This window comes from Lutra lutra, chromosome 2 (genome assembly GCF_902655055.1).
Source record: "Lutra lutra chromosome 2, mLutLut1.2, whole genome shotgun sequence".
Lineage (NCBI taxonomy): Eukaryota > Metazoa > Chordata > Mammalia > Carnivora > Mustelidae > Lutra > Lutra lutra.
Window position 1 is genome coordinate 141363470 of NC_062279.1, and position 27524 is coordinate 141390993.

The 27524-nt window shown below is 57.9% G+C and overlaps 1 protein-coding gene across 9 annotated transcripts in view; it reads right to left on the reverse strand.

Moving 5' to 3' along the window:
• Nucleotides 1-26661, reverse strand: part of FAM53A (family with sequence similarity 53 member A) — a 49010-nt gene extending 22349 nt beyond the window's left edge. For 3 of the 9 annotated variants that reach the window (XR_007125247.1, XM_047718606.1, XM_047718600.1), the window contains exons 1-3: nucleotides 25853-26188; nucleotides 7621-7675; nucleotides 5238-5845 (exon numbers count right to left, since the gene is read on the reverse strand). Coding sequence is in view for 8 of the 9 variants with exons in the window: in XM_047718606.1 (XP_047574562.1) it covers nucleotides 5238-5845; nucleotides 7621-7675; nucleotides 25853-26173 (984 nt within the window). In the remaining variant the exon portion in view is untranslated. Of the gene's footprint in view, nucleotides 1-5237; nucleotides 5846-7620; nucleotides 7676-16645; nucleotides 16873-25852; nucleotides 26189-26275 lie in introns of those variants that run through there. The other 6 variants (XM_047718607.1, XM_047718605.1, XM_047718604.1 and 3 more) reach the window with 6 other exon arrangements.
• Nucleotides 26662-27524: the final 863 nt, after the last annotated feature.

Genomic DNA, 27524 nt, shown 5'->3' on the forward strand with positions numbered 1-27524 from the left:
TGATGGGCACCCACTCCCACAACCTTCCCCCCACCTCATGCCCAGGAGCTGCACATTCCCAGTGCCCCAGCCATTGGGCCTGTGTGTCCCACACTGTGCCTGACCTGGCGCCCATGCCTGACCCTAGCATCTGCTCTGGACCCTGGTGCCCACACCTGACCCCACCATCGACATCTGACCCTTGAGCCCACAGCCCACACCTGATACATGACCCTGGTGCCCACACCTGACCCCGGTGCCCACACCTAACTCCAGTACCCACACCTGACACCTAACCCGGCGCCCACCTCTGACCCCAGCACTGACTGTAAAGTGGGGACCAGAGTGTGACCCTGGGTCTGCTGTCACCACAAGGATAACAACGTCCCTCTGCCCATAGAGTGGTGCAGTGCTCATAGCCTCACCTCCCACCTAACTGTAAGTAACAAAATAACCTGCTAATGGAGCAAGGAAAGGAGAAAAGTTAAAGGACAGCAGATGTGACACCCCGACGCTAACGCATAAATGAAAGGATCAAGTTTTCAGACAGACTCGCACATGGGGCAGGAACAGCCCCTAAGCAGACGGAGGACAAGCCCCGCACTGCAGGCGTCCTGACACAGCCCCGCCTGCCCACCCCAAATGCCAGTGGGTAGCACAGGAAGGCCCCCCCCCGGCCCCATGCACACACATGCGCCGACACACCTCGCTGGCTGTGCCTCGTGGAGAGTGGTGACAGTTGCAGACCCGCACATTCTCCAGCGCCCCTTCTGCTGCAAGCCCCCAGGGAGTGCCGCAGCAAGCCTGCTGGAGCAGACCAGACGTGACCCCAGCCACAGGATGGCAAGCTGAGTCCCTGACTCTCAGGCCATGGATGCCATGGTCTGTTTAATAAGTTCTAGGTCTCCAGTAACCACAACAGCCTGAAGAACCAGGGGTCCCTCTGCCTGCAGGACCCACTCACCCACGTGTCCCCGGGCAGCCCCCCACCAGCCACCCCTACGCTGCCTGATCCGGAGGACGGGGTCTCCCTCCTCCGCCCTGCAGGGGCTCAGGCCTCTGCCCACCCTTGTCTAGGCGGGAGTGGAAAGTCCATGAACACCCCCGCGTGTTCAACCCCAGGCCACCCACTGCTTGCCGGCTGTGTTCTCTTTCACAACTGTCTCGTTCAACAACCTATCCAGGGACTTTAGGATGAGATGCCACGAGTCACCACCCAGCTGTCCACTCAGACCGTGAGTTGGTTCCCTTGTCCTCATGAGGGGACCCTCACGAAGTCACAGCTAGAGTCCCTGCCAAAACCCCTAAAGGACTAGGTGTAACAAAAATAAAGAAAGGAACCAACATCATAGATGACAAACTGATAGAAAGCCACAGGTGACAAATAAGCTACAGCACGTGCCACACATGCCACGTGCCACAGACTGGCACATGGCTCCAGGCAGCGGAAGTGTGTGCATTCCCCTGTCTGCCCCACCCTGACTACATCCGCCCTCCTCGGGGGCTGAGTCTGCCATGGAGGCCACGCTGACCCAGAGGCAGGGAGCCACACGTCCAAGTCACAGGCTGGAGCAGCTCTGCGATCACGCCATAGATGGCTCAGAATGTCCTGCACATCAAAAAGTCTTCTGAAAACCCTGAAAACACACAATTTCATAAAAACAAAGGCAAAAACAAAAACAAAAACAAAAAACAAAAAAAAAAACCCAGCACCTGTTCCTATACCCGGCTGGAACCATGACTATCTGCACATTTTCTATAATGATGTTTTAATATCAACTCTGAAACCTAACTTTGCCAATAAAAATTAAAAACTCTCTACATTTTTCTGTGGAGACGGTCGCTTACCCAGAACAAGGATTAGCCAGTGTCCCCTCCTCGCTGACCAAAGCCAAGCCTCAGGCCCTGCTGGGCCCAGAGGAGGGCAGCCCAGAGCCAAGCCTCAGGGGCCACTGGGTGACCCTACCATGTGGACACTGTAGGGGGCAGGGCAGTGGGCTGCTCAGCCATCCAGTGCTGGCCTGCAGTCAAAGGCCCCACATTCTTACCCGCCCCCAACCCTCCCGCCTCCGGCTTCAAGTCAAGACACAAAAGTGGCCTGCTGATGTCAGGAGCATCAAACCATGGCACGCACACACAGGAAGGATGCGAGAGCCACCGAGAAGCTCCTGTGCCTGCTCATAGCCGCACCTTCACATGGACAACAGACGCGTCTGAAGGCGGGCCCCGGGACAGCCATCCAAACCCTGCCATGCCCTGCCTCGGTTTCCCCCATGGTGCTTTGCCCAGGCCGGTTCTGAGAAGCCTTGTGTACATTCGAAACCTCAAGAGAAGGGAACATTCAGGGTCTCCAGCCACAAACCTGACAGGATGTGCCCACTTCCCACAACTGGCAACATGCTTCTTAGAGGGGACCCCCTTCCCCCAGCAGCAAAGCACATCAGGGTGCACAAGATATCAGGGCACACATGTGGCCCCTGGCAACGCTTGGGGGCTCTGCACCCCCAGCGGCAGCCAGAGGGCAGCGGCCTATGCCCACCTCCCATGCACGCCCCCCAGAGCCCAGCAGACCCTGTCCGCCCCACATGCGCCTCACAGAGCCTGGCAGCCCCTGCCCACCCATCTGTGCCCCCGGACCCCAGCAGCCCCCACCTGCCCCCACACATACCCCAGCCACCCCCAGAGTCTGGCGGCCCCTACCCACCTCCCACGCATGCCTCCAGCAGCCCACCCCCAGCCACCTACACACTTCCTGTCCTCCAGTGCTCAAGGGTCACATCCACACTTCCAAAAGTGTTTTTAAGTTTCCTGCTCCCTTCCGTTACGTTGACCACAAATGAGTGTCCATCCCACTTGTAGGAGCCATCTAGGTGAACACTGCACCCGAGAGAAACCCATAGGTCTCGCCCAAAACATCAGAGTCACCAAACCTGGCCACTTAGCCCTTAACAGATCAGCTGTTGCTTCCACCTCTTTGTCCGGTTAAGACAACTGACCTTCCCAGATTCCTGCTGACACAGCAAGAAGTATGGGTTTAGCCTTTGGCCATTCCTGGTTCCTACCACCTAAACCCTTGGAACTTCCTGAGTGATGGGGTGAGTGGTATCTTTTGTGATTCATAATGAGCCCCATTCAACTACACCTGGGTTTACACTAACATAACCCCTGGGGACTCCTAGCCGGCTTTGGGATGGGGCAGTGGACAGAATGACCACGCCAGGCTTAGTGGGTTGGACTTCAAGTCCCCCACCCCCACCCCCAGGGACGGAGAGGGGATAGAGAGGTGGTCCATCTCAGTGGCCAGCGATCTCAAAAGTCGCATCTGGGCAGTGGAGCCTCCATAAAACACCCCTGCACAGGGGATGGAGGGGAGCGGGAGGGCTCCCAGGTTGGGGAGCACGTCTGGGGACTGGCGGGTGGGAGCTCTGCGCCCCCTGCCCCTCACCTCACCCTGTGTGTCTCTCTGGTCTGGATGATCCTGAGCTGTGTCCTTCATGATAAATGGGTCATGAGTTAGTACAGGTGCTTCCGCAGTTCTGCGAGCCTGAGCAGGAGGTCGTGGGAACCCTGATTTGGGTGGGTGGGAGGTACAGGAGGCATCTGAAGCAGGGGTGGTCTTGTGAGCCTGAGCCCTCAGCCTGCAAGGTCTGCACTCATGGCAGCCAATGTCAGAGGGGCACCAATTGTCAGACCCCTGTCGGCATCTGCAGACCAGAGACCTATGGGCGGGAGGCTGTATGCCCGGCACCAGAGGCGGTGTAAGTGGAAACACGGGCTGACAGTGTGCCCTGACCATGAACGGCACACTAGAGACCATAATCAGGGGCGGCCGGGAGCTGGGGAGGGACGGGGCTGCAGCAGGACCGATGGCTGGGCTCAGTGCTGGCCTCCATCCCCCAGGTCACCATGGGACATGTCCATCAGCTACCACAACGGCTCACGATGCCTCTATCTGTTTACGTTTAATTATTCAAAACATCAGAAATAAAAGAGACAGCTACCAACGCACCAAACATTTTAAAAGCCCTAAAAGATACAATGAGCAACTTTGTGCCCCAAATTGACACCTTAAATGCAATGCCACTTCCCAGAAACACGTCAATTCAGGAAGCCCCGGCAGACTGCCCCAGAGACATGGCATGTGCGGGTCTGCTCACCTCAACACACACCCCAGGCCCAGATGGCATCCCAGTGAGCCCCCAGCAAACAGCACGTGATGGCTGAGAAGTGGCTCATCTGGCGCATTGAGCTGGCGAGGGACACAGCCCCACGGAGTGAGAGCGAATGGGGGACAGAGCAGAGCCGCCCCACTGAGCATGAAACCGCATGGGCTCCGTGAAGGCTGCTACACAGGTGAAGCAAGCCAACAGGATGGTGAGGCTGGGGACTCAGGCAGAGGGGCTCTCCAATCCAGGGGCCAGCACAGGGGACCTCGAGGATGCGGGGGCAGGGGACACCCAGCAATCTACCAACAATGACAGAAAATATTTTAGAAAGACAAGCAGGGCACCTGGGGCTCAGTTGGTTGAGCGTCTGACTCTCGGTTTTGGCTCAGGTCAGGATTTCGGGGTGTGAGATTGAGCCCCGAGTCAGGCTCTGAGCTCAGCAGGGGCATCTGCTGGAGATTCTCTCTTCTTTTCCCTCTGCCCCCCCCATACCCACCCCCATACCCCTCACGTGCTCGTGCTCTCTTGCTTGCGCTCTAAAAAGACAGACAAGCAGGCTTCACATCTCCTGGGCTTTGTTTCCTTGGGGCTGCCGGGTTCAGCTCCCCACCCAACGCTGCACCCTGCCCTCCTGCTTCTAGCCACCCTGACCCCCTGCCTGCTGAACCCCACTTAGGTCTGCTCCGTCCTGCCCCCCAGCTCACCGCTCTGCTCCGCGGCTCCCCACACCGGAAGGTGGTCATGGCCATCCCGCTCCAGGGAGGGCAGGGGCCCCAAGAGCCATGGGGACACGTGGGGCCAGGACCCTGACACATCTACACGCATAAGCACACACACACACACACACACACACACACACACACACACACAGACATGCACACACGCACGCACAAGCACACACATGCACACAGGGTGAGCACCCCACCCAGGCAGGCAGGCGGCATGGCCACAGAAGCTGGTGCAGGGGACATGGCAGCCTCAGGCCCTGCCAGGCCCAGAGCTCAACCCCAGGCCACCGGGCTCCCACAGAGGGGCAGAGACTACAGGACCAGTGCCACCAGCCGAGCACACAGGAAACAAGACAAGCCTCACCCGGGTCATTTTCAGAAAGTCCAAGGACGGGCGTGGCCAGCGAGCACGCTCCTCTCGCCGGCGCCGCCATCTCCTCCCGACGAGCACACAGGGCTGTGAGCGACACCGGAGCAGGCCCAGCCGCTGGCCCAGCTCGGGTGTGGACGAGCGGCTGCTGCTGGTGGATGGCAGGGCTGTGCCCAGTCCCACCAGGTGCTCCTGGGACAGGGACAGGCGGCGCCGCCAGGAGGGGCACGGGCCGCCCTCACAGCCGTCTGTGTGGCCGCTGCTGGCCCAGGGCGGCTGGGGTGCGGGGGGTGAGGTGGGGCCGGGCCCCAGGCTTTCCTGCGGGGTGGCGCTCCCGCCGCTGTGGCACCGCCTCTTGGACACCGGCGTCCAGACCTTGGAGCCTCCGGGGCGCCAGGGGGAGCGGCAGCGGGCCAGCCCATCCGGCTCTGACAGCGAGCGGCAGTGGCGCTTGGTTGGTGGGGCCAAAGGGGGCCCTGCACTCTCCCTGAGGTCTGTGGTGCTCACAGCCCCCAGGCCTGCGTCGGGGCCCTGTGTGCCCGTGACCGTCTGACTCCCGACAGGCTGTCTGCCACCTAAGACCTTCCAGGGGCGCCTGTCTTCTGAGGAAACACAAAAGAGAAGAGATGGGTGAGCAGGGGACCAGGCACGGTCTATGCCAGGCCCTGAGGCCCCGGCTCAGCTGGGGACGTGGCCAGACACAAAGCCTCAAGCCATGTGGACACCAGGGGACATCGCATCTCGGGCCCAGACCCACCTGCATTTCCCGGGGCAGCTCAGCCCAGGAGCCGGCCTCACTTTTCCAAGGAAGACACCTGTCAACGAGACCAGCTAGTCATTCCCTGAAAATGACCGGAGCACGCTTTCGTCCTTTCATTTCATGGAAAGACTTGCCCGGTGTCATCTTCCCTGTCTGCATCCACATCTTCCTCCAGTGTGCGACCTCACCTGTAAGACCCGCCAGGCCGCTGCTTCCTGGCAGCTGGGGCCCCTCCCCTCCTCTCCGGGAGGCAGCTCTCAGCTTCCAGGACCTCAAGGCATGGCCACGGCACACGGCAGCAGGGACCACGCATGGGGCCAGAGACCCCCACCCCTAGCCTCCACATGCTCACATCCCACAGCTACCAGCCTCCCACAAGACTCAAGGGTCTGGGGTCAGCGCTCCACACCTGGCAGACCCACAAGTGAGCACCCACCATGCGAGCACAGGGGCTCCCTCCGCCCACCAGGCCCCAATGCCCCAGGAGGAGCCCACCCACCCCAGCCCTTCTTCAGACTCTCCTTCACACACACCGAGGGCCCAGAGCCCAGATGCACCCACGGGCGGCAGTCAAAAGCTTTGCAGCTCCCTGAGCCCCACTGGGGGCAGAGTCAGGTGAGTGGTCTCCTGGGACTCCTCCTATGGAGGCAAGGTGCACCACAACACCCTAACTCCCACTGACCTGGCCAATAATCAATTCGGCAGCCCCCACCACTGCGGCCACTTGCAGTCACTACCAGCTAGGGACCTGGACATGGAGGCAGTGGGGCCCAAGAGAGCAGGACAGGACCCCTGCAGGGAAAGGCAGGGGCCAAGGCACTGGGGTGACCCTAGGCAGCAAAGAGGCAGGGTCAGACCCCTGGGAATGCCTGTTGAGGACTGGCCCCGTGTGCAGGATGGACTCCCACTGAGGACACAGAGCCAAGGGCCTGGTGCTGGGCTCACACTCCTACCTCTACCAGATCACAAAAGAATTTGGTAAATAACCTTCACTTCAGTAGTCGAGAGCCACGTAACACAGCGCCCTTGCTGGTGGCCTCTGAGTGCCGCCCAGCACCCATGGTGAGCAGGGCCGGCCGAGGGAGGACAGGCACTTGAGTCAGAGCCCAGCTAACAGGGTTCACCACAGCCCGCAACCCAGAGCCGAGGTTAGTAAGAGCAGAGGGCAACAGGCTCTGCACACACTCACTTACACAGTCACACAGGGTGGATTTTAGATGGTCAGGGGGCGCATGCACTGGCAGGGGGCTGAGCCCCAATGCACGCTGATGGCCCAGCGTGGGCCACATGGGAGATGCACACGCCCTCCGAGGTGCACCAGATCCCTCCCTGTTCTCCCTTCAGTGGCCACAGGGCCCCAGAGGGCGGGCCTCTCCAGGAGGGCCTGGCCTGGCAGAGGGAGAGACCTGGCCGCGCTCTGACTTACAGCCCAGCAGGGAGAGGCCTGCTGCTGGTGACGTTCCCCGGCAGCAACAGGAGACACACCACCCATGGGCTTTTGCTGCGGAAGTCAGCACCACACCCCAGCTCCACATTTCATGCCCTCTGCACACCATCCCCTGCCCATGGCCACAGAAGCCCAGGAAGACGGGTCTGGGCTTTGGAACACTTACTTACCATCGCTCTCAAAAGGGAACAAATGACCACTGTTGTTCAGTGCCCCAGCAGAACGCTGAAAGTGACAAGAAAAGCCAGTATGAACACCGTGGACAGATGCCGAGTACACAGCAACACCAAGTCAAAGCTGACGTGATGGTCTCATCTCAGCAACCCCTTCTATCTTTCCCCAACACTATCTTTTTGGCAATGAAAAAGAAAAGGAGGGGTGCCTGGGTGGGTTGGGCCTCAGACTTTGGCTCAGGTCATGATCTCAGGGTCCTGGGATCAAGCCCCGCATCAGGCTCTCTGCTCAGCAGGGAGCCTTCTCCCCCCTCCCTCTGCCTGCCTCTCTGCCTACTTGTGATTTCCCTGTCAAATAAATAAATAAAATCTTGAAAGAAAGAAAGAAAGAAAGAAAGAAAGAAAGAAAGAAAGAAAGAAAGAAAGAAGAAAGCATGGACCCCAGAATACCCTTTTTTCTTAATCAAGATTCTTTTTTTTTTTTTTAAAGATTTTATTTATTTATTTGACAGAGAGAAATCACAAGTAGGCAGAGAGGTAGGCAGAGAGAGAGGAGGAAGCAGGCTCCCCGCTGAGCAGAAAGCCCGATGTGGGGCTTGAACCCAGGACCTGGGATCATGACCTGAGCCGAAGGCAGCGGCTTAACCCACTGAGCCACCCAGGCGCCCCTCTTAATCAAGATTCTTAAAAGCCAACAACACTTAACTGAGGGAAGATCAAAAGCCATGTGCATGCCTCCGTGTGCTCTAGCAGATAGTGCAACCTCCCACAGCCAGGGCCATCCTCAAGGCCTCCCCACGCAGGCCCTCTCCCACGCATACCAGCCCCCAGGCCAGGCCCTAAAGGCAGTGGGGTCTCCCTGGAGCCCGCAAAGCTCTGTGTCTCGGCTGCAATCTTCCCTGTGGCACCAGAGGGGCTGCCTGGCAGGTCAGTAATGCTTGCCTGGGTCTGTCTGCTCTTCTGGGCTCTCCCCACCTGGCCCAGAGGCACCATCGTCGTCTGGCCGGGTCCCCAGGGCAAGCCCCTGGTGCTGTGGGGACATAGAACCATCCTGTGGGGTCCTGGAGCTGCCCAACGGGTTCTGCCTTTCCATCTCCATGAGCAGGAAACCTCTCCCGAGGCCAGCTTCCTAAGGGGTCAGGCCCTGCGACCTTTGAACTGGTGCTAAATTAGAAGGAGATCCTTGCTGATTCTCATAAAGGGATAGAGGTCATTCAGGACCCAGAAAAAGTGCTCATCAACAGCCAGCCTTGGCAAAGACACATGCTGTTCTGGGGCCAGGCCCACATCACCAAGCAGGGCTACAAAGACCTGGAGAGACCTGGCCGACCAGAGGAGGACGAGGGGACCAGCAGTTCTACAGACCTGAGACCCAGGTCAGGCGGCACAAGGAGGAAGCAGCTCTCTAACTTCCAGGAAGTAGTCAACACAGAAGCCAGTCATTTACACCATCAGGAATCATACCTCTCTATGACTATAAATCCTCCCCAGGGACCTGCAGCTCCCACAGAGTGCTCCCAAGGCCCTCCCAGCAACCCAGCACCCCCACAGCACCCCCCAAGGCCCTCCTAGCACCCCAGAACCCCACAGTACCCTCAAGGCTCTCCCAGCACCCAGCACCCCCAAAGTATCCCCCAAGCCCCTCCCAATCCCCCAGCACCCCCAAAGTATCCAAGGCCCTCCCAGCACCTCAACACCCCCGCAGCGCCTCCAAGGCCCTCCCAGCACCCCAGAACCCCACAGCACTCCCAAGGCCCTCCCAGCATCCAGCACCCCCACAGAGTCCCCCAAGGCTCTCCCAGTCCCCCAGGACCCCCACAGTGCCCCTCAAGGCCCTCCCAGTTCCCCAGCACCCCCACAGCACCCCAAGGCCCTCCCAGCACCCCCACAGTGCCCCCCAAGGTTCTCCCAGCACCCCAGCACCCCCACAGTGGCCCCCAAGGCCCTCCCAGTCCCCCAGCACCTTCAAGGCCCTTCCAGCACCCCAGCACCCCCCCACAGCTACCCCCATGGCCCTCCTAGATCCCCCTGTGCCCCACAGGACCCCCCCTGGCCCTCCCAGAGCCCCCATCCACCATGCCCTCCGCCGCAAGCTGGATTGGCCAGCCACTGTCCCCCAGGTGAGCACCAGGCAGAAGCACTTTCCGAGGGCTGTCATCCCCACACACAACAGGAAACCTGAACAGAAGCACTGTCTGTCAAGGAAAGGTTCCAGTGGCTCTCACGCAAGGGGCCCAGGCTCCAGCCCAGTGTGAAGGTGCAGCAGCCACGTGGGGCAGCCAGAGGGCATGGGCTTTGTGGGTTGCGCCTGTGCTGGGGAGCGGGGCAGGGCTGGCCCCGGGCCTTTCTGTGGAAGGACAGCTGCAGCGGCATGGGCCTCCACGTCCAGAATGGGTCTGTACACCCTACTTCATGCTGTTTTTGACCAGACAAGGCCGCCTCCAAACATGCCCACAGGACGCCAGGGGCCACGAAACCACAGGCTGGCACCGAGGCAGGCCCAGCCCCACCACACCTGCCACGACGCCGTCCACCAGAGCCCAGGGTCAGCCCATGCAGCTCACGGCCTACAGTCCACTCCCCTGAGCATCCTTGACAGAGGCAGGACAGCTCCTCTGTGTAAGCCTCAGTCTCCCCACCTGGGCCAGGGTGAGAGTGGGACACACACATGGGGTAGCTCCTGGGCTATGTGAGAGCACAGAACCTACCAACTGATGGTGGATAGAGGACTGCCATTTCCAGAAAGGGTCCAAGAAAGAAAACCCACCCTTAGCCTGGCCTCATCTCACACACTACTTGGCTCCAGGGAGAGTACAGTTTTCAAGCTAAAGGAAAACAGATGCTTCTAGAAGAAAACAGGAGGATATCTTCAAGCCCCAAGGTAGCAAAGATTTCTTAAGTGAGATACAAACACGCTAACTTTTTTTTTTTTTTTTTTTGACAGAGAGAGATCACAAGTAGGCCGAGAGGCAGGCAGAGAGAGTGGGGGAGGCAGGCTTCCTGCTGAGCAGAGAGCCGGATGCGGGGCTCGATCCCAGGACCCTGAGACCATGACCTGAGCCGAAGGCAGAGGCTTTAACCCACTGAGCCACCCAGGCGCCCCCCAAACACGCTAACTTAAACGGATGCTTCCATCTACGCTGAAATCAGAATTTCTGTTCACTGAAAGTCACCTGTGACAAAGCAAACCACAAGACAGGAGAAAATATTTGCAAACAGGAATCCAAGAAAAGGCTCATAGCAGAATGTATCAATGACTTCCCACAGACCAATAAAAAAAAAGGCACACGCCCCAACAGGAAAATGGCCAAAGACCTAAGTCACTCACAACTGGCCACTGAGCAGAACAAGAGGCACGATCTCCCTCGTCATCTGGGGAAAGCAGGCAGAGCCTGGGGACACAGCGCCAGGCATGACCAGGGCACTGTGGACAGAACCAGCCCCTGGGGACCGCACATGGGCTGCTCAGCAAATGTCTGTCTCAGCAGCCAGAGCCTGGGAAGGGCTCAAACGTCCACTGATAGCAGGACAGAGACCGCACTGCAGAGGAAGGACAGAAGCACCAACAACCATCTACATGACGAGTCTCCCGAGTTCCCACCAGGGAAAGAAGCCAGACTCCAAAAGGACAGGCCGCACAGCCCAGACGACCCAGGATGAGCTAGGCCACATGGGCCCCCAGAAGGTCGGAACCCATCTGGGTGGTGGAGGCAGCATTACCCGTGTGCACAGCCAGCAAACCTCACCCAACAGGACAGCAGAGCCCGTGTCACACTCCACCATGTGCAAAGTCTGCCTCACTAAAAAAACAAATTTTCCACGAAAGGTTTTTGAAAGCCAAACTCCCCACCATCCAAGCCCGTACCTGTGCAGCTGGGCACGTGGCTTGTGGACAGCCCACACCACAGCTGGCAGTACTAGACCCCTGAACGCCCACCCCCACAGCACCCCAGCTCACGACCCTCCTCCTCGGCCCCGACACCCCACAACACGCACCCCCAACCCCCCTCGCTGCCCCTGCAGCCTCAGGCAGCGCCCTGCACTCCCAGACCCCGCCGTGGCCATAGGCCATACACGAATGAAGCCCAGAAGCTATAGCTCACCCAAGAGCCGCAGGGTCCGGCTCCACAAGCACCGTGGGGTTTTCACCAGAGCTGTGACCACCCTACAGCAGGCAAACGGTGCACCCTCATGTGAGTGCCCCTCATCCCCACGGACCCCAAAACCACCCGGACACAACTCTGGGCGCCGTGAGGAGCAAAACAAGCTTCTCCCCAAAGATCATGGAATTGGTGCAGACAATCCTTGAACGACGAGCCACGGAGGTGGAAGAGCCTGGCTGGAGGGAACAGGTGTGTCCACAGCGGGTCCACAGGAGAGAGTGGTGGACCCTCAGGGAACGGGAGTTCGCACTCTGTCTGCGCTGCCCCACACAACAGCCAGCAGCCACAGGCTGAGACTGAAATCCGAACTTCAATTACACAAAACACTCCCAGCTCCCCATCACCCCAACCACATCGTGGGGCTCAGTAACCCCATGCTTTAAGTAGCCACACACTGGGCCAGCAGGGAGCATTCCCATCACCACAGACTATGGCCCTGGATGAAGCTGCCCCAGGCTCCCCATCCACACTCATGGGGACAGACAGCATTTGCTGACATGACCCAGAGCACCAGCTACGGAAAACACCAGAAACCTGAGAGAGTCCCGTCTGGGCAGGGGATGGGACAGTGGGAACCGGACACAAACTCATGTGTTTCTAGGCCTTTTTGGTCACAGTTAGACTAGCCTCTATCCCCCAAGAGTCACAGAGGCAAAGCAAACCCCCCCCCTCCATGTTCAGAAGGCTTTATAAGAGACTAGGGGCTTTGGCGGGAAATGGGAATGCACCGGAGGCCAGAGAAAAAGGAACATCAAACAAAGGAACTACCCCCACTGAATGGGTGAGGACAGAGTGGCCATGGGGTCGACCAAAACACCCACGAGAGGCACTAAGCACAGCATGGCCAGGCGCACAGAGCACTCCTCACATCTGTATTGACTGAACCATGCTACACAGGGGCACTGACCCCGAGACACATGTCAGCTCTCCGTCTGACAGGGCAGAGACCCTCAAATGGATCAAGCCCTCAAGACTGGACAAGGTGCCCCCACTAGGCCTTCTGCTCCCACCACCTGCTCCTGACCACGCAGCAGGTGGCAGTACTCAGGGAGGGATGAGTAAGTGACCAGAGTGGCACATGGCTGGAGAGACAAAGGCACCGAGTGTTTAGTGATTTCCAATTTTATTTACAAGTATCCTGAATTTTAGTTTTAAAACAAATGATTCAATTTTTGGAAAACTTTTCAGTGTCCTTAGAACAAGTGGAGTGTTCTTCAACGATAAATTTCACGAAACCTAAACACAGATCAGACATTTCTGTAATGAGAACCTGGTGTCCAAACTGAGATCTGTTGTAAGTGTAAAGTACACACTAGGTTTCAGAGACTTTGTTTTTAAAATGTAAACTTTTGGCAAGGGCGCCAAGGACCAGTCAGGGGGAAGGAAGAGTCCTGTGAAGAGATGGTCCTGGGACAACTAGGATCCACACACAAGAGAACGAAGCTGGACCCCTACCTCACACCACACACTACAAGTAGCTCAAAGGGATCAAACACCTGAATGTAAGAGCTAAAAATATACAACTGATAGAGGAAAACAGAAGAGTAAATCTTCATGACCTTGGATTTAGCCAACGATTCTTAGATACAACACGAAAAGCACAGGCACCAAAAGGAAAAAGAGATCAGTTGGACTTCGATAAAATAAAGCTTTTGTGCTTCAGAGAACACCATCAAGAAAGACATCCACAGAACAGAACAATGTTTTTTCAAATCATATATCTGATTATGGATCAGAATATATAAAGAATCCTAACAACTCAAAAATTTAAAAACAGGCAACCCAGTTTTTCAATGGGCAAAAGACTTGAAGACCTATTTCTTCAAAGACAATCCACCAATGGCCAGAGGGCACGAGAAAAGGGTGAGCATCATTACTTGGGAGGGAAGCGCAGATCAAACCACAAGGAGACAGCAGCTGTCAGGGTGGCTGGAGTCAGACAGCGGGATGGCTGCAGTTGTTAAGGAGGATGAGGAGACTGAGGACTCTCGGTGCACAATGGTGTGATCGCTGCAGGAAAGAGCTCGGTTTCTCAGGGTAAACAGAGTCACAACACATCCCACAAGTCCCACTCCTGGACATACGCCCAAGAGAAACAAAGACGCCTGTACACAACCATTTACGGCAGTGGTGCTGGTAACTGCCGCCAAGCAGAAGCGACCCAGATGTCCACCAACCAACAAACGGACAGACAGAATGCAGTCTATCCAAGGGGACTCTGGCCGCACCCGGCAGAGCTGTCCTGGAGGTCCTCCTGGGAGGAGGGGCCACCAATGCACCGCCTGCTGTGGGAGCCACTGGCCACTCTCGAGACACAGGGCACCTGACGTGTGTCTAGTGCAAACAAGAAATAGCATGTTGTGTTTTATTTTAATTAGCTTTAATTTCAATTTAAAAAGCCACATGGGTCAGGGGCTGTCACATGGGGCAGCCTGGCTCTTACCAGCCATCTATGCAACACACCGGGGACAGGAGACACCCAAAAAGACATCTATAGAGACACACACAGAAACAGTCCGAGAAGAACAGTCTAGAACTCACTGTGAGACAACCACAGGCAGGCTGTGGGGGACAGCACAGACAGGACAAGAGGCCAGGGCGTGACAGTGCTGACCTCAAGGTCTCTAACGCTCTACTCTTACCTGTGTTCTGATTTTGACATGAAAATACGAATGTTAGCCACCTTCAAAACTTGCATTTCTATTCCTAGACAACAAATTGGCTTTTTAAACTGTCGACTTGTCTCCGTGAACGTTAGAAGTACCATGCACTGAGATGCACGCAGGCAGCATGAGGGGGCAGTCCCCAGGTAAATCGCTGACCACCGGGGACCCTGACAAGTTCTGCAGAGTTGACCGCACCAGCCTTACTAAACCCCAATGTCAAATGTGACAGAGACAACAGACTTCTGGCTCGAAAAGACAGGACCACTCGTGCCTTTCACTGCCTATAAATTACATCTGGTTTTTTTTTAAAGTGAACAGTTAAAAACAGCAGGTTTCTATAAACAAAGCATCAGCAGATGTGGGCAGAAACCCTGCAAACGCAGGGACCAGCCTCCCCAGGAGGTCGGCCAAAGGCCTACCGGTAACAAGGCAATTCTCTTCCACTGGGAACTGACACCAAGTAAATCTATTTGCATCATGATGGGAAGATTCACAGGTAAAATTTGTTTCGCCGTCGCCCTCTCTCTAAACAAACACCTGCGTGCAGGCCCCGTGGACCCACAGCTCGTAGCGCCGACCCCACAGTGGCCCTGACCCCACAGCGGCCTCCCTGGGCCACAGTTCACTCCACACACACCAAACCTCCATTTCCAACAGCAAAATGGCTGCTGTAGATTTTGTCTTGGGGACAGGAAAGGCCTGTTCTCCTGTTTCAGGAAGAAAGACCTACCACATAATTAACAAGCTATCTATCTCATCAAAACCACATGTCTTGGGGCACCTGGGTGGCTCAGTGGGTTAAAGCCTCTGCCTTCGGCTCAGGTCATGATCTCAGGGTCCTGGGATCGAGCCCCATATCAGGCTCTCTGCTCAGCAGGAGCCTGCTTCCTCCTCTCTCTCTGCCTGCCTCTCTGCCTACCTGTGATCTCTGTCTGTCAAATAAATAAATAAAATCTTAAAAAAAAAAAAAAAAAAAACCCACACGTCTTGAGGAAACACACAGATCGCCCCTGAGGGCAGAGAACGGAGCCGGGAGCGCCACGGGCTGACCATGTGGGCCCTCCTCCTGCGTAGGGCGCTCCCAGCAGCCCTTCTCTCCCACAGAGGGGTGACATGTTCCCCAAACATGGTAGGTCCAGCCATGTCCACTCCTCCATGGGGGCCCTGCAGGCCCGATCTGTCACCCATCTCCCCAGCAAAGCCACACAGCACCTGGTCGCCAGCTCCCGGCCACACCGTCTGAAGGGCATGTGGCCATCGGACACCATGTGTGATGTGCTACAGCCTGGCTTTCAGTCACTGTCCAGGAAACAGTCACTGCGCTGAGCACAGGGGAGGGTGAGAACATGCACACGGCGTGCCGCCAGAATCCCATTAGGGCCCTGAGCCCCAGGCCGGAGAGCCACACCCCACAAAAGCCCTGGGTGCCCCTAAACCCCCAGGCTGCAGACACAGGCCAACCCCCCCGGCCCTGGCACTTCCGTCCGCAGCACTGAGACTCGGAACCTCACAACCACCCACAGTGACACTGATGGTGATGGTGACAGTGGGCCATGAGCAGAGGCCTGGAGACCCAGCTTCCTGCCGCCACAGGGAGCCCTGACTCACAGCCCAGCCACAACAACAGCACTCTGGGCACCTGGCATCAGCAAGACTGTTCAAGGCCTCTGAGCACCGTGTGGGCTGCACACCCAGCCACCTCCACCCGCACATACAGCCCAACCCAGACAACCCAGACAGTCCTGAAGGTCACACTCATGCGACCCTGGAAAACCGGCTCCACCTACAGGAACCTCAAGCCAGGTAATGAAGCTGTGGGGGCGGATCGAGAGAGAGGCCATCAGAAGGGATGGCACCAGCACGAGGGGCATCAGGGTGCAGGCACCGCGTGCTCAGAGATGTGTGATGGGTAGGGAGAGCTGCGTGCTGCACACTCAGGACTGGCACACCTCCAGGACTTGAGTGGACATTCACTAAAAGCTGGGATTTGTTTTTAATGAGGCTAAAAACCCACCATGAGGGCGCTGAGATGTGGGGCTGCATGTGCACAGCATGGCCCCAGGACACAGCCCCCTCCAGCCCTCCTCCCACCACGTCCCCACAGACCTTGGCTGCACAGTCCAGCCCAGTCAGTCACCCCCAGACCGCTGGTGGGGCACAGGGTCCTGCCTGTGGCCGTCACAGCCAGCTTACCGGGCCGGCATTGTAGCTCTTGTGGGCAAGGTCATCCAGGCTCTGGTTCTGCAGCTTCTCAGTAATGAATGTGACCATGGTCAGGAGCCCGTGTAGGTACCGAGGGGCCCTGGGGGGCACAAAAGCAAGCTTCAGGAGGCCTGGGCCACTGCTGGGTCAGAGCTGACCCTCCGGATGGATTTCCACTTTACAGAGGAGGGATCCATTTCCAGGGACTCTTCAGGATTCTGTGTTTGTGGGGAAGAGAGAGAAGTGATTATGTGCAGAACCACTGGGTCGATGCTCCTACTCTATGCTGAGTACTTTGTGTGCAGAATATTTCTGTTATCTCCGGCTGATAAAAACCCTCTTGCTTCACAACCACCGTACAAGTGCCCAGAAACCACTAAAAGCGCCGTTCTGGTCAAAGGACGGTAGGTTACATGCACAGCTGAGGTCCAGTGCTCCCGAAGCCCCAAGGAAAGCAGCCCTGAAGGCCAACCTGCCTCCCCCAACCACCACAGCAGATAGAGCAGACAGTGGTGGAGGGGAGACGTGGGGAAGATGGGCAGGAGCAGGAAGCCACAGCCTACCCCAAGAACCAGCTGCTTGAGAACTAACTACTGAACCCCCACGCACCACTGTCCCCCAAGCGGCTACACAGCCCTCCCCCAGTCCATCCAGCTGGCCCCATGTGGGAGGCCACAGGGGGTGCAGGGCCCGCCCCAGGCCCCGCAGTGGGGAGGCTGTAGGGGCAGCTGGGGGGGCCCTCCAAGCCCACGAGTGGGCACTCACGCTGCACCTGAGACCTGGTTGCCCACAGACACCAGCAGGGGGAGACTCCTGAGCCCCTGTGCAGCCTGCCACCCACTCGCCATCCCCAGCTTTCACCCTTCTCATCGGCCCACTGCTGAGCGTGAGTAGGGCCACCTGCCTCGGAAGCCACGGAGAGCGCCAGCCTGACAGGAGGGCCCCAGCCACCCAGAGGAAACAGCATCGGTCCTGCCCTCAGAGGGAGAAGGCACCCAGTCCACAGAATAAGATCAGAATGCCCTTAAAAACAAGTATTCAGGGGTGCCTGGGTGGCTCTGTGGGTTAAAGCCTCTGCCTTCAGCTCAGGTCGTGATCCCAGGGTCCTGGGATCTAGCCCAGCATAGGGCTCTCTGCTCAATGGGGAGCCTGCTTCCCCCTCTCTCTCTGCCTGCCTCTCTGCCTACTTATGATCTCTGTCTGTCAAATAAATAAAATAAAAAATTAAAAAAAAAAAACAAGTATTTAAAGAAAAATGAAAAGAGCTCTCAGAAATTAAGAAATGAGAACAGTGACAGAAGATAATCTCCAGGGAGCCAATTCAGAGCCTGCCCCATCCCCACACCTGCACCACTCACCCACAGTCCCCTGGGCAGGACCCACCGAGCCCACAAGCTGGCCTGGCTCTCTCTGCCTCTCCCCACAAATTCTCCCAGAGCCCCAACTCAAAACCTCCCTCCCAGGACAGTGGCACTACCAGGGGCCCTCCAGGCCGACCAGCTCTGCTGCAATTACACCCACCCACAAGGGCCAAGACCCTACCCTTCAACTCCTGTGCCCGCCATGCCCAGCACTCAGGGGCTCTCCCAGCCTCCCATCTGACCCTCTAAGCGGCACACGGCATGTGCAACTCCGGAAAAACTACAGCAGCCACAGCAAAACTTGAAGAAACTATAACATGACCAGCTTTTCACTGGAAAACCAGGTCGCGCATCCCTTGGGGAGAACGCTGGTTTCCAGGGCTGGGGCACAGACAGAGGCCCCGGGGGTCTTGGGCACCAGGAAGCCAGGATACGTGCAGAGAATGGGGCCAGGGCTCCCAGACGTAAGTGCTCTGCTCTACAGAATGAAGTGAGAGCCCAGGAATCTGACATGAACAGCTGGGAAAGATCCATAAGTAGCGGAGGGAAGCTGGTCCCACACGCAGGGTGCAGACCAAGGAGTGCAGACGGAAGGACGGACTGTCTTTACTTAGGTCAGCGTGTAACCAACACCTCACGCTGCTTCAGGCAAGAGTCATCCGTGAACGCCACCCTGGTGTTCTCACATGGTGTCCAAGCCTCCCCCAATAAGATACTGGCTAATGACACAGAGGGAACTGGTCTTTCGTCCACAGAGATGGCAGACGGCACCTGGAACAGTGGAATAGGCAGTCCCGTGGACGGGTGACCACGTGTGGCATGCGGGCGGGACACAGCTGCCGCCTACACCCAGGGGTTCTACCCGGACTGAGGAAATGCCCGACAGACCCACACAAGGTAAAGGGCACAAAGGAACTGGTCGGTGTTCTCCCACAGTGTCAGGGGCACGAAACACAGGAGTGGGGCACGGGCCAGCCTGGAGGGGACAGAGGGGACCTGATGACCTCCCCCAACTCCTGCCCCAGTCAGAGAGCGGGCTCCAGGGCAGACACCGCAATGTGAAGGAGCCCCACAGATGGGAGACCAGCACACGTTCCCCAGACGGTCCTGCTCAGGCGCCTGTCAGGCAAGAGCAGGGGCCCCGGCTGGCACAGTCCATGGCGACAGCAAACACGGCTATATCACAACTCTCAACGGAGGTTCAAAAGAACAGAATAAAACAAAGTGCGCAGTGTCCAAATGCAAGGGCTGGCCAGCGTGACCTTGGCGAGTGGAGCCCACAGTGGGGCACAGGGTGCACCTGCGTGTGGAAGGGATGGCACCGGGCAGCTGGCGGCACCTTCCAGAGGCCACCAAGATGGGGAAGGAGGGCTGGGCATGCAAGTTTCATTTCCTGTGAGAAGAAATGCATAGTATCGGGTGGCCATTCGAGCGTGCGCCACACCCACAGGGGATACCAAGGCCCCCCTGAGATGCCTGAAACCACAGACGGTACCAAACCCTACAAATGCCATCAACCCCTGAACAATACAGTCTGAACTGCACAGGCCCACTTACGGGGGGCTTTTCATCCATAAACACAGGACAGCACTGGAAATGTCTCTTCCTTACAATTTTAATAGCATTTCCTTTTCCCCAGCTTACTTGATTGCAAAAACACAGCACGCAAGAGATGGGAACACACAGACGGGTGCTCCTGAACGGTTCATGCCATCAGTAACACTTGCAGACACCAGGAGTTCATCAGCAGGCAAGTTTTGGGGGGTTCCTAAGTTCTACGTGGATTTTCGACCCCCCCAACCCCTGTATTGTTCAAGGGCTAACTGTACTATGTTTTCTCCTACACATGCGTACTTGTGATGAAGTTAATTCACACGTTGCCACAGCAAGAGATTAACAAGAATAACAATATACTAGCACAAGGGTAATGTACACTGCGATACAAGTGTGAGTGTGGTCTCTCTCTCTCTCTCTCAAAATGTCCTGCAATCACCCTTCTTCTTGTGACAACGTGAGGTAATAAAGTGCCCACATTTTATCATGAGGGGCACCCGGGGGGGGCTCAGTCAGTTGAGCAGCTGACTCCTGGTTTCAGCTCAGATCATGATCTCAGGGTCTGAGATCTAGCTGCATGGGGCTCCATGCTCAGCCAGGGGTCTGCGCCAGTGTCTCTTTTTCTGCCCTTCCCCCCAACTCTCTAAAAAATGTAAAAAATAAGAACTAACGTAGTTGCCCGTGTGAGATGGAGGAAGAGCATGACATGGGTGTCGTGACCTAGTGTCAGGCTACCGTTGACCTTCTGGCCACAGTCAGGAGGAGGATCACCACCCTCTGGACCGCGCTGACAGTGAGCGACTGAAACCACGAAGGCAAAGCCACGGCTCAGGGGAACTACTGGGTATGCACTGAAATCTGAGTGTAGTAGCTTCCTGGGGCTGCCGGGAACTGGAGGCCAGAGGTGGGAAGTCGAGATGTGGGCAGGGTTGGCTCCTCTGGGCACCCCACAGGAGATGGGTTCCCTGCCTCTCCCCCAGCTCCTAGTTGTGGCCAGTAATGCCTGGTGCCCTCGGCTTGCAGCTGCCCCACATGTTCCCACAGCCCTCTTCCTGTATGTCCTGTACCCACATCCCTTCTTTTAAGGACACCCCCACTCCAAAGCAGTAGGTGGCCTCACCTTAATTTATATCTTAATTATATCTGCAAAGACCTAGTTCTAAATAGGTTATATGCACAGGTCCTATTGAATCTTTCTTTTGGGGGACACAATTCAATCCACAATGCCAAGCCAGCTCCCTGTATAAGAGATGGAACCATCAGGATGGAACGTCATGGTCACAAAGCCTAGCACACAGTCACAGCAGAGAGAGCCAGGGATGGAGCCACTCAGGACAGTGCTCTGGCCCTGAGGGAATGCACGGCCTGCAGCAAAAGCAAGAGACAAGCAAAACAAAGCCAGGTGAGGGCAGGTGCAAGTAGTAGGGAAGCTGGTGTGGGGGCTCAGAGAAGAAAGCCAAGACTGAGACTGAGCAGGTGCCGCTAGGAAACAGGGGCAAAGCCAGGACTCTGGGCACTGAGGCCAGACACAGGCAGGCCAGAAGCCAGGGACCAGGTGAGAAGACCGGTCGGACAGAGAGGTGAAAGGAGGGGGATGAGGACTCCGCAGAAGCCACCAGAACTGACAGAGGACATGTGTCTGGGCTCACGGGCACCTCTGGGAGCACAAATGACCAGACCTCTCCTATAGCTCTTGCACAAGCCCGGGATGCCCTCCTCCCCTAACCAACACAGTGAGGGCCAGAGACTCCCCACCTTCCACCTCCAAACCTCCCAGAACAGCTGTCTGAACACTCCATCGAGCCACCACGGACATTATCATGTCCCCATAAATAGCACTCCTGGCTGAGCTTGCACAGGGGAGTCGCTCCCCAATGTTAACAACCCACCTTTTCTCACATGCCATGTCCCTGCCCAATACAAACTCCTCCCCAGAAGAATAAAACTCGAAAAACAACTCAGCCCTTCCATACCCCCAGCCTCCACTCAGGTGAGGGGGGCCACCCCCCGGCCCGGAACTACACTGATCTGGCAGCTTTCGGTGTGGGGGGTTGCCTGGGGGGGTGCCCACACCCCGTCCCCCTCCCTGGATGCCTGCGGGGCTCACAGGGTCTTCTTTCTCCCCGAGTCAGGGGTCAGAAAACTCACAAGGGCACATGGGGCGGGGTCTTCCTAATGGGATTTGCTGGCGTCACTGTGGAGTGCTGCCCACCCACACCCCTGGTCTGTTTCTGGACCAGCTGGTGGTTTGACACAGGATGCTGGGGCTGGCTCTCCCTTGCCTTCAGTCTCTGCCACTCTGCTGCTGCTGACCGGCTTCCAGGAATGGCCCCCTACCTCATGCTGCAAGCCTTCCAGGGACATGCTTTATCTCAAAAGCCCTGGGAGTGTGCTCAAAAACCCAGGAGCTTGCATTGACAGCCAGCCACCAGAGCCCCAGGAGCCTGGTATGTGGATCCAGCCGGCTCCACAAGCAGTCTCTCAGCCTCCCAAGTCCCAGGCAGAGGCCTGGCTGGCCCGCAACCTGAAGTCCTGCCCTGGTCGCGAGTCAGACCCCTGAGCTCAAACCTGGGTCCTGGACGAGACAGGCCAGCTCCTCCATGCTGCTTTCCGGAGCATGAACCGGGAGAACAGCTCTAAGTTCCCAGTCAGTGTGCTGTGCCCAGAGCCTGCCACACTGCACACGCTCAGCAAGCGTTCTCAGTCACAGGAAGCGTCCCCAGGAACGAAAGGCCAGAGCCGGGCCCTTTACCCAGCCCAGAACCACCAAGTGCCCAAGATGGTTTCCACAGAAAACCATAGGAAGTAGGCCCACCAACACTGTGAGACGAAGCTCGTTCCAGACTCCAGGGGCACCATGTGGACTCCCCACCACGCAGCTCACGCAGGACAACCAAGTCCAGGTCTTGGACTGTCCTTCAAGGAGTACCCAGGCAACCACATGGCCTGGCTGGACGTTCGTTATGAACCAGCCCTCAGTACCATGTGGGTCTGAGCACGTGACTGCGGATTCTTTGGCACAGCTCCCACAAGAAGGCAGACTTCAGCTTGCCCTTCAACGGGGACTTCCAAGACTTGGGTGGGAGAGGTCCTCCCACCTCCTGGCTCTTGCAGGATGCGTCCCAAGGCTGCTGCGCTCATGGAGACCAAGAGCCCCAGGGGCCCCGCTGCTCAAGCCTTCCCAGCCCAGGTACTGGAGGCAAAGAGGGGGATGCCCGCAAGGAGACGCTTGGGCCCCAGCCAGCACTGGACCAACCTGCACATGCCCCCTTTCCCCCAGCAAAGACAGTCAGACCAGCTGTTGAGAATTCTGGACCCCTGAGCCTGTGAGCAACAGTAAGTGGTTCCTGTTGTCTGAAGCCACCACTTCTGGAGGCTTGGCTAATGCTGCCACACAACTAACAAAGCCAGATGGGGCCAAACACCCCTCTGGCGTGAAGGAGGCGGGCCTCAGCACCATTCCTGTATCACACAGAGGCTGGGGACCAAGGGGAAGGGGCCACGTCCTTACATGCATACTCCTGGGTACAAGCCACAAGGGATAGCCACAGCAGACCACCAGAATCACTCAACTGTTTTCCTTTGGTGGAGCCTGGGGTCCAGCTCCACTGGAGGGGTCCGTACCTTTCCTAACAGGGCATGCGTAGGGGCCATACTCAGTAGCTCCTGGAAAACCCTAAGGCAAAGCCCTGTGCTGGCCCCACAAAGCTGGTGCTACTGAAACACATGACATCTTTTTTTTTTTTTTAAAGAGATTTTATTTATTTATTTGACAGAGAGAGATCACAAGTAGACAGAAAGGCAGGCAGAGAGAGAGAGAGAGAGAGAGAGAGAGAGGGAAGCAGGCTCCCTGCTGAGCAGAGAGCCCGATGCAGGACTCGATCCCAGGACCCTGAGATCATGACCTGAGCCGAAGGCAGCGGCTTAACCCACTGAGCCACCCAGGCGCCCACACATGACATCTTTTTGAAGAGACTTCAAAACAAAAAGACCAGCATCACCCGTCCTGACGAACCAATAGCTAATATTAACACCTGCTACTAGAGTTTGGAGAGCCACACGTGGGGTTTAAAGGTGCAAAGAAGGGGTACCTGGGAGGCTCAGTCAGTTGGGTGTTGGGCTCCTGGCTTTGGGTCAGGTCAGGATCTCAGGGTCGTGAGGTCAAGCTCCGCCTCGGGATCCTTGCCAAGCATGCAGTCTGCTTGGGCTTCTCTCTCTCCCTCTCTGGCCCGCTCCCCATTGCTTGCATTCCCTCTCTCTCTCTCCCCCTCAAATAAATAAATACATCTAAAGGTGCACCAAAACCACATCCGCAAGTCAACAAAGAAACTCACATCGTAAACTAGATCATCTTTGCTCCCCCGACTACTATGGGGAAAGTATAGCACACTGAAGAAAAACGAACTTCATTCTGAGAGGAAGGACATATGGCGGGCTCTGGTGGGCGGGAAGGAAGACTGACTTCAGCCCTGCTGGGCTCCCCCAAGCAGGGGACCGCACCTCCCTGGGCCTACCTTTCTGCACTGAAAACGGTAAAGACTCACACACCTCATGAGGCCACAAGGAATCAAATGCCATAACATACGTGAATATGCCCAAGTCCCTGGGACACGTTTAAAATGGTGGCCACTCATAACGGAGGCTCAAAAGATTGTGAGTCAACTTTCCTTGGAGAAACATTACTGCAGAAAAAGCCAAAGGGATTTCTATAAAAATTTCAACTTCCTTTAAAAAAAAAAAAAAAGTTTGAGGGCCCTTGGGTGGCTCTGTCAGTTGGGCAACTGCCTTTGGGGGGGTTTGTGATCCTGGGGTCCTGGGATCCAGCTCCGTGTGGGGCTCCCTACTGAGTGGGGAGTCTGCTTCTCCCTCTCCTGCTGCTGCTCCCCCCAACTTGTGCTTGCTCTCTCCTGGGCTCTCTCTCAAATAAATAAATAAAATCTTTCACAAAAATAAAATAACTTTTTAAAAAGTTTGTTTCAAGGGTGCCTGGGTGGCTCAATGGGTTAAAGCCTCTGCCTTCAGCTCAGGTCATGATCCCAGGGCCCTGAGATGGAGCCCCACGTGGGGCTCTCTGCTCAGCCGGGAGCCTGATTCCCCGCCCTCTCTCTGCCTACTTGTGATCTCTGTCTGTCAAATAAATAAATAAAATATTTTTTTTTTAATTTTTAAATATATTTAAAAAAATTTTTTTAAAAGTTGTTTCAAATGTTTGCAAGGCGCCTGTGAAAAACGTCTGTGTTCCCTTGAATGTTTTATCAGTAAATATACGCCCATTCCCCGTGCACATAAGCGCCATGCATGTGACTAGGTAAGGGCCCCAGATGTCCACTTTTTAAAAAATGACGATAACTTTGGTGTTTCCTCCATCCCATACTTGCAGGAGCCATCCCAACGGCTCTCTGGCTCTCTTTTCTACGGCCCGCACACCCAACCTCAGTCGAGAGAACCCCGGGCAGAATGTTAGGACGGCCCGTTGACACCGCTCGCTCCCACCGCCATCGTGGCACCCTCCTGGGGTCACCCCAGAGCCCAACAGAGGGCCCCAGCCGCACAACCGCGGAGCAGGCTCAGGTGCCAGGGCCCAGCCACGAAGGGCCGGACGAGGGGCTGCAGGTGGGGCTGCCTCCCGCGAACCGCGGTCTGGACCCGCACACAACGAGAGCAGCTGAGGGAGAAGCCAGGGCGTCTATATGTCCACTCTCCTGCTCCTCCAGCGACCGGCCACGCATCCCGACCTGGCTCCCCTGGGGACACGCCGGACCCGCGCGGCGCCGGAGCAGCGGCAGAATCTATGCCGTGTCCAGCGTCGTGCACGGGAGCCCGCGGCCCGATGAACCGCCATCCGCAGCTCGCGGCGCTCGGAGACCGCCCTGCAGCCGGCTCCACATGAGCCACAAAGGGCATCCTGGAGCCCGCGAGCCCGGCCCTAACCCCAGCAGAAGCGCCGCGCCCGCCGAAGCCGCGGAAGGCCGGCCTCCCCCGGACCCACCGGCTGTCCGGCCCGGCCGCCCGCCCGCCCGCTCCGACCACAGGACGACAGCCGCGCGCCGGAGAACCGGAGCCCCCGCTGACACGGCCCCTGCAGCCGGCGCGGCGGGACACCCCCCAAGCCGGGTCCAGAGCTCCGGGGCGCCCGCCCGCCGCGCCCCCCCGAGTCCAGCCGCGAAAGCGCTCGTGCGCGCGCCGACAGACGCGGGGACCGTCCAGCCCCAGTTCAAGCGCGGCCCCGCGCGGGGAACGCGCACCCGGTCGGGGCATCACGGGCCGACGCCGGGCGGCGTACCTGACGGCGGCCGAGCGGCAGTGGCCACAGCTGGACCGGCGGAGCGCGGGAGGCGCGGGCCCCGCAGGCCGCGTCCCTCCAGCGAGGAGCCTGGCGCCTCAGCAGCGTCGGAACACAACCGCGGCCGGCGCCCCGCCCCCTCCGGCCCCGCTCATTGGCCGCCGCGGCCGCCGCCGCGCCGGTCAGCCGGCCCTCGCCGAGCCTTCCCCCCCGCGGCGACGCGCGCACGGGGGCGGGCCCTGCGCCAGTGCGTGGGCGCGGCCTCTCGGCGTCCCGCCCGCAATTCCGCCCACCGTCGCCCTGTCGGGAGCGCGCATCCATGGCGGGCTACGGGAGGGCGCGTGCGCCGTCTGACCCCGCCCCCCCCGTCGGAGCTCCGCCCACCGCGCACGCCGGCTTGCCGGGGAAGTGACGTCCTGGTACCTCGCCACAAAAGCTGGCAGCGGCGGTCACCTGCAGCGGCAGCGGCAGTGGGGGTCATTTAGGGTCCCCACTCCCGGGCCGTACGCCTGGCTCGTCGGGCGTGCAGGCGGTGACCTTGGCAGGGGCGGCTGCGGCCGGCCTGAGATCCGCTGTGTGACCTTGGGCAAGGAGCTTGTCCTCTCGGGTCTCCCTCCAGATTGGCCTGGTGTGTCCGGCAGGGCGGTGGGAGCCGGCTGTGCGCGCCGGTGCCCGAGCACCGTGGTGGTCCAGGGTTCCTCCCGGGCAGGGAGAGAGGAGGCCCTCCGGCCCTCCTGAGACGGCCGCCCGCAGTGACCGGACCTCCGGGGTGGGGGTTGGTCCCTGTCCCTGCCGCAGAGACCGCCCTGCCGGCTCAGGCTCGCCGCGCACGCGCGTTCCTGGCTGGCTGCACTACACTCTCGGCCCGCAGAGGTCGTTAGGGACCATGTGACCCCGGGGCTCCGCAATGTGAGGTCCTGAGCTTTGCCCGGGGCGGGGGGGGGGGGGGGGGGGGGATAGTGAGGGGGTGTACTGAGAGGGGCCAGATGGGTGCTCACCACGGCCTGGGGATAGGGCATGAAGTGGGAGGGGGACTATTTTTAGGTAGAAAAGGGAGTGGTACTTGGGAAGACACCCAGAGGATGGGACAGCAGGGTAGGGTAAGGTGAGGTTTCAGGGATGCGGCTCCCAGACACCAGGCGGGGCCCCCTCCCCACGGTCTGAGAAGGACTCTGGAGCCAAGCCAGCTGTGGCCAGGACTGGAGGGAAGGATGCAGCCTGTGGCAGTCTGGATGAGCAGGAGTCCCTGCGGGGCTGGTGCAGGAACCCAGCCAGCCACATAGGCATGAGGGCAGGTGCTCAGGTCATTTCCACAGGCAGCCCCCCAAAGCCACAGAAGTCTTTACTGCTGTCCCTCTAGGCCCTCCAAGAGTCCATCCATACTAGCCAAGACAAGTGGCTCTGTGACCCAGGCTGGAGCAGGACCCGACACCTGGGAGCACCTGTTCCAGGAAAGGGGAGCTGGGTTTTCTTTCCTAGCCTACCTGAACCAGTGACAGTCTCAAGTCACCAAGGGCACCTTTGTGCTTATCAAAAGGCTTGTGACTGGTAAATTTTATCCACTTGCCTCTCTCAGCCTTGATTGGGACAGTTCCCGAAGGCTTCCAGTGGAAGAGATACCATCTGCCACATCACAGTAACGTCTTTGATCAAGCTGGTTGTGAGATGGTGT